General features: G+C 50.6%; 1 protein-coding gene across 1 annotated transcript; it reads left to right on the forward strand.

Moving 5' to 3' along the window:
* Positions 1-218: 218 nt before the first annotated feature.
* Positions 219-3,580, forward strand: LOC148142950 (uncharacterized). The gene has a single exon (XM_087973901.1). The coding sequence runs from the start codon at positions 550-552 to the stop codon at positions 1,462-1,464; it is 915 nt and encodes a 304-aa protein (XP_087830027.1). The 5' UTR covers positions 219-549; the 3' UTR covers positions 1,465-3,580.
* Positions 3,581-4,001: the final 421 nt, after the last annotated feature.

Below are 4,001 nucleotides of genomic sequence, written 5' to 3' on the forward strand. Positions count from 1 at the left end.
GACGTTTTTGCTTTTCTGCTCCTGTAAGATCCTGAATCGGCACCTTCAGGAGAATTAGTTAAAGTGGAGTGAGAACAGAGGGGGAGAGAGAGAATGGGATGGCGCTTTCAATTTTGTGGAATAATAAAAGAAAAGAATGTTCTCCAGAAAGTAGAATCGCTTGTTCTGAATTTCTACCCTGGACTGACAGTGATGGCTTTTATCTGAAGATCTGAAGTCAGAAGTTTCAAAATCAACTGTAACATCAACTCTCCTGCTCCTCGGATGCTACTTGATGTGCTGTGAATTTTCAAGTGCCGTGCTTTTTGACAGTGAGTCAGAAGTCCTCACTTTGGTGTCAATGTCTCACGGTCACTCAATCCATCAGGACCACAACGATTTTTGACTGCGATTCTATGAGAAGGAACAAAGCTTTTTGGTTCCTGTTCGAGTACATTTCCAGTATCAGTGGGACTGGATGAGAGACCTACTGTTGCAGTGCACTGAGTGTGGAGCGTGTAACAGCTATACCGCCTGTTAAGAGGAAATCACGGTGCGAAGGGGCTCTACATGCGTTTGTGTGCGGCTGAAGCTTCGGCCATGGAAAAACCTGAGGAATCCTGCCCTGTGGAGAAACCATGGAAGTGTGGTGACTGTGGGAAAGGCTTCTATGTCCCATCTGCCCTGGAAACTCATCGGCGCAGTCACACCAGAGAGAGGCCCTTCAGCTGCCCTGAGTGTAGGAAGGGCTTTACCCAGGCCTCTGCCCTGCGGACTCACCAGCGGGTCCACACAGGGGAGAGGCCGTTCCCATGTCCCGAGTGCGGGAAAGCCTTCAGCAATTCCTTCAACCTCCAGACACACAGGCGACTCCACACTGGTGAGAGGCCGTTTTCTTGCTCCGAGTGCAAGAAGGCATTCAGACATTCCTCTGACCTGCTGACCCACTGGCGGGTCCACACGGGGGAAAAGCCCTACAGCTGCCCCGAGTGTGCGAAGGCCTTCAGCAATTCCTCCCACCTGCTGACTCACCAGCGGGTCCACACAGGGGAGAGGCCGTTCACCTGCCCCAACTGCGGGAAGAGATTTAATCAGGTGAGCAACTTGTGGAAGCACCAGCGTCTCCACACTGGGGAGAAGCCCTTCAGCTGCCCCGAGTGCAGGAAGGCCTTCAGCAGTTCCACCACTCTGCTGACCCACCGGCGGATCCATATGGGGGAGAGGCCATTCCCCTGCACAGAGTGCGGGAAGGCCTTCAGCAATTCCTCCATCTTGCTGAGACACCAGAGGGTTCACACAGGGGAGTGGCCCTTCAGCCGCCCTGAGTGCAGGAAGGGGTTCAGCGATTCCTCCAATCTCCAGACCCACCAGCGGATCCACACTGGGGAGAAGCCCTTCGGCTGCACAGAGTGTGGGAAGGCCTTCATCCGCTCCTCCCACCTGCGGAGGCACCAACGAGTTCACGTGCCATCGCAGGATGATTGAAGGAGCAACAACCGAGTGCCATTAGGGACTGGACTATCAACCCAGTTCCTGGGACTCCTGAGTTTGAATCCAGCCGCAGCAGATCACGGAATTGGAATTCGGTCAGAAATCTGGAGTTCAGAATCTGATGATGAAACCGTTTTTAGGGTGGGGTGAAATTGCTGAGTGAGGCAATACTTCCTCCAGGTTACGGCTGTACCAAGGATCCAATTACAAAGGACAACTTGGTGATGACCAACAGTAAAGAAAGTGAGGTAGGATGGGGGGTGTGAGAAGTATGCACGCTTTGACCTTGAGCTGTTTAAAAAGCAGCTACTTTTTCTACACCTTTTTGCTGGAGGGATCTGAAGCTTTAACAAAGTTGGGTCACAATAAAGATTACCTGAACTTATCGCAGGCTCAGACTCTCATTGAAAGCTTTGAGCTCCAAGAGGTTTTTGTTTTAAAGCTGCTTATTTCTTTCAGCCTCCTGCACTAAGTTTTCAATGTTGTGTATCGGGTGGAGCAGTGAATGGGTAGCTAGTATCATTAGATATTGTAAATTTTTCAGGAGTGCAGGTACTGTGTTGTTTCATTGGCATTGTAAAGTTTACTGGCAGCACTGGGAGGTATGGACTGTGTTCACTAGAAACGATGTGGCAGTGCCAGTATTGGACTGGGGTGGATAAAGTTAAAAATCACACAAGACCAGGTTATAGTCCAACAGATTTATTCGGAAGCACAAGCTTTCGGAGTGCCGGTCCTTCCACAGGTAGCTGTGGAGCAGGATCATAAGACACAAATCTTATAGCAAAATTCATAGTGTCATGCAACTGATGCCTTTTAGAATGGGTTGCAGGTTTCGGTTTATTAATATGTAAATCCAAGAACAACATCTAAGTCATGTTCTTGAGATGACTTATGGTTTTATATTTTTTTAAAAAAGTGACATCTCAGCTCACACAATACATTAAAGTTGTGAGGTTCGAGTCTATCAGTATCCCAATCTTGAATCAGACTAGTTCTGTTTTTAAAGTAGGAATATATAAAATATTACATGGATTGACTGCCTGTAGATTGTGTGCTTTGTGAGGAAAATTGAAAGTATCTGCAAATATAATTCTGCCAATACAAATTTACTCCATAGAGTTGTGTGTGTGTGTGCATGTGAGTTTGTGTGTGAGAGTGCATGTAAGAGTGTGTGCATGCTTGGTAAAGTGTGAGTGTGATGGAGTATAAGTCTGAGTGTGTGTGAGCATGTTAGAGCTGAAAATGTGCTGCTGGAAAAGCGCAGCAGGTCAGGCAGCATCCAGGGAACAGGAGAATCGACGTTTCGGGCATAAGCCCTTCTTCAGGAATGAGGAAAGTTTGTCCAGCAGGCTAAGATAAAAGGTAGGGAGGAGGGACTTGGGGGAGGGGCGTCGGAAATGCGATAGGTGGAAAGAGGTCAAGGTGAGGGTGATAGGTTAGACTGGGGTGGGGGCGGAGAGGTCAGGAAGAAGATTACCGGTTAGGAAGGTGGTGCTGAGTTCGATGGATTTGACTGAGACAAGGTGGGGGGACGGGAAATGAGGAAACTGGTGAAATCCGAGTTCATCCCTTGTGGTTGGAGGGTTCCTAGGCGGAAGATGAGGCGCTCTTCCTCCAACCGTCGTGTTGTTGTAGTCTGGCAATGGAGGAGTCCAAAGACCTGCATATCCTTGGTGGAGTGGGAGGGGGAGTTGAAGTGTTGAGCCACAGGGTGGTTGGGTTGGTTGGTCCGGGTGTTCTCTGAAACGCTCCGCAAGTAGGCTGCCTGTCTCCCCAATATAGAGGAGGCCACATCGGGTGCAGAGGATGCAATAGATGATGTGTGTGGAGGTGCAGGTGAATCTGTGGCGAATATGGAAGTTTCCTTTGGGGCCTTGGAGGGAGGTGTGGGCGCAAGTCTTGCACCTCCTGCGGTTGCAGGGGAAGGTGCCAGGAGTGGAGGTTGGGTTGGTGGGGGGGTGTGGATCTGACAAGGGAGTCACGGAGGGAGTGGTCTTTACGGAATGCTGATAGGGGAGCGGAGGGAAATATATTCTTGGTGGTGGGGTCCGTTTGGAGGTGGCGGAAATGACGGCAGATGATGCGCTGTACATGGAGATTGGTGGGGTGGTAGGTGAGGACCAGTGAGGTTCTGTCCTGGTGGCGGTTGGAGGGGCGGGGCTCAAGGGCGGAGGAGCGGGAAGTGGAAGAGATGTGGTGGAGGGCATCGTCGACCACGTCGGGGGGGGGAAATTGCGGTTCTTGAAGAAGGAGGCCATCTGGGTTGTACGTTTCTGGAACTGGTCCTCCTGGGAGCAGATGCGGCGGAGACGAAGGAATTGAGAGAATGGGATGGTGTTTTACAGGGGGCAGGGTGGGAGGAGGTGTCGTCCAGGTAGCTGTGGGAGTCGGTCGGTTTGTAGTAGATGTCCGTGTTGATTCGGTCGCCTGAGATAGAAATAGAAAGGTCGAGGAAGGGGAGGGAGGAATCTGAGACTGTCCAGGTGAATTTGAGGTCGGGGTGGAAGGTGTTGGTGAAGTGGATGAAC

This window comes from Chiloscyllium plagiosum, unplaced genomic scaffold (genome assembly GCF_037043375.1).
Source record: "Chiloscyllium plagiosum isolate Xiang-an unplaced genomic scaffold, Cpla_swu_hap1 HiC_scaffold_27, whole genome shotgun sequence".
NCBI classification, from domain to species: Eukaryota; Metazoa; Chordata; class Chondrichthyes; order Orectolobiformes; family Hemiscylliidae; genus Chiloscyllium; species Chiloscyllium plagiosum.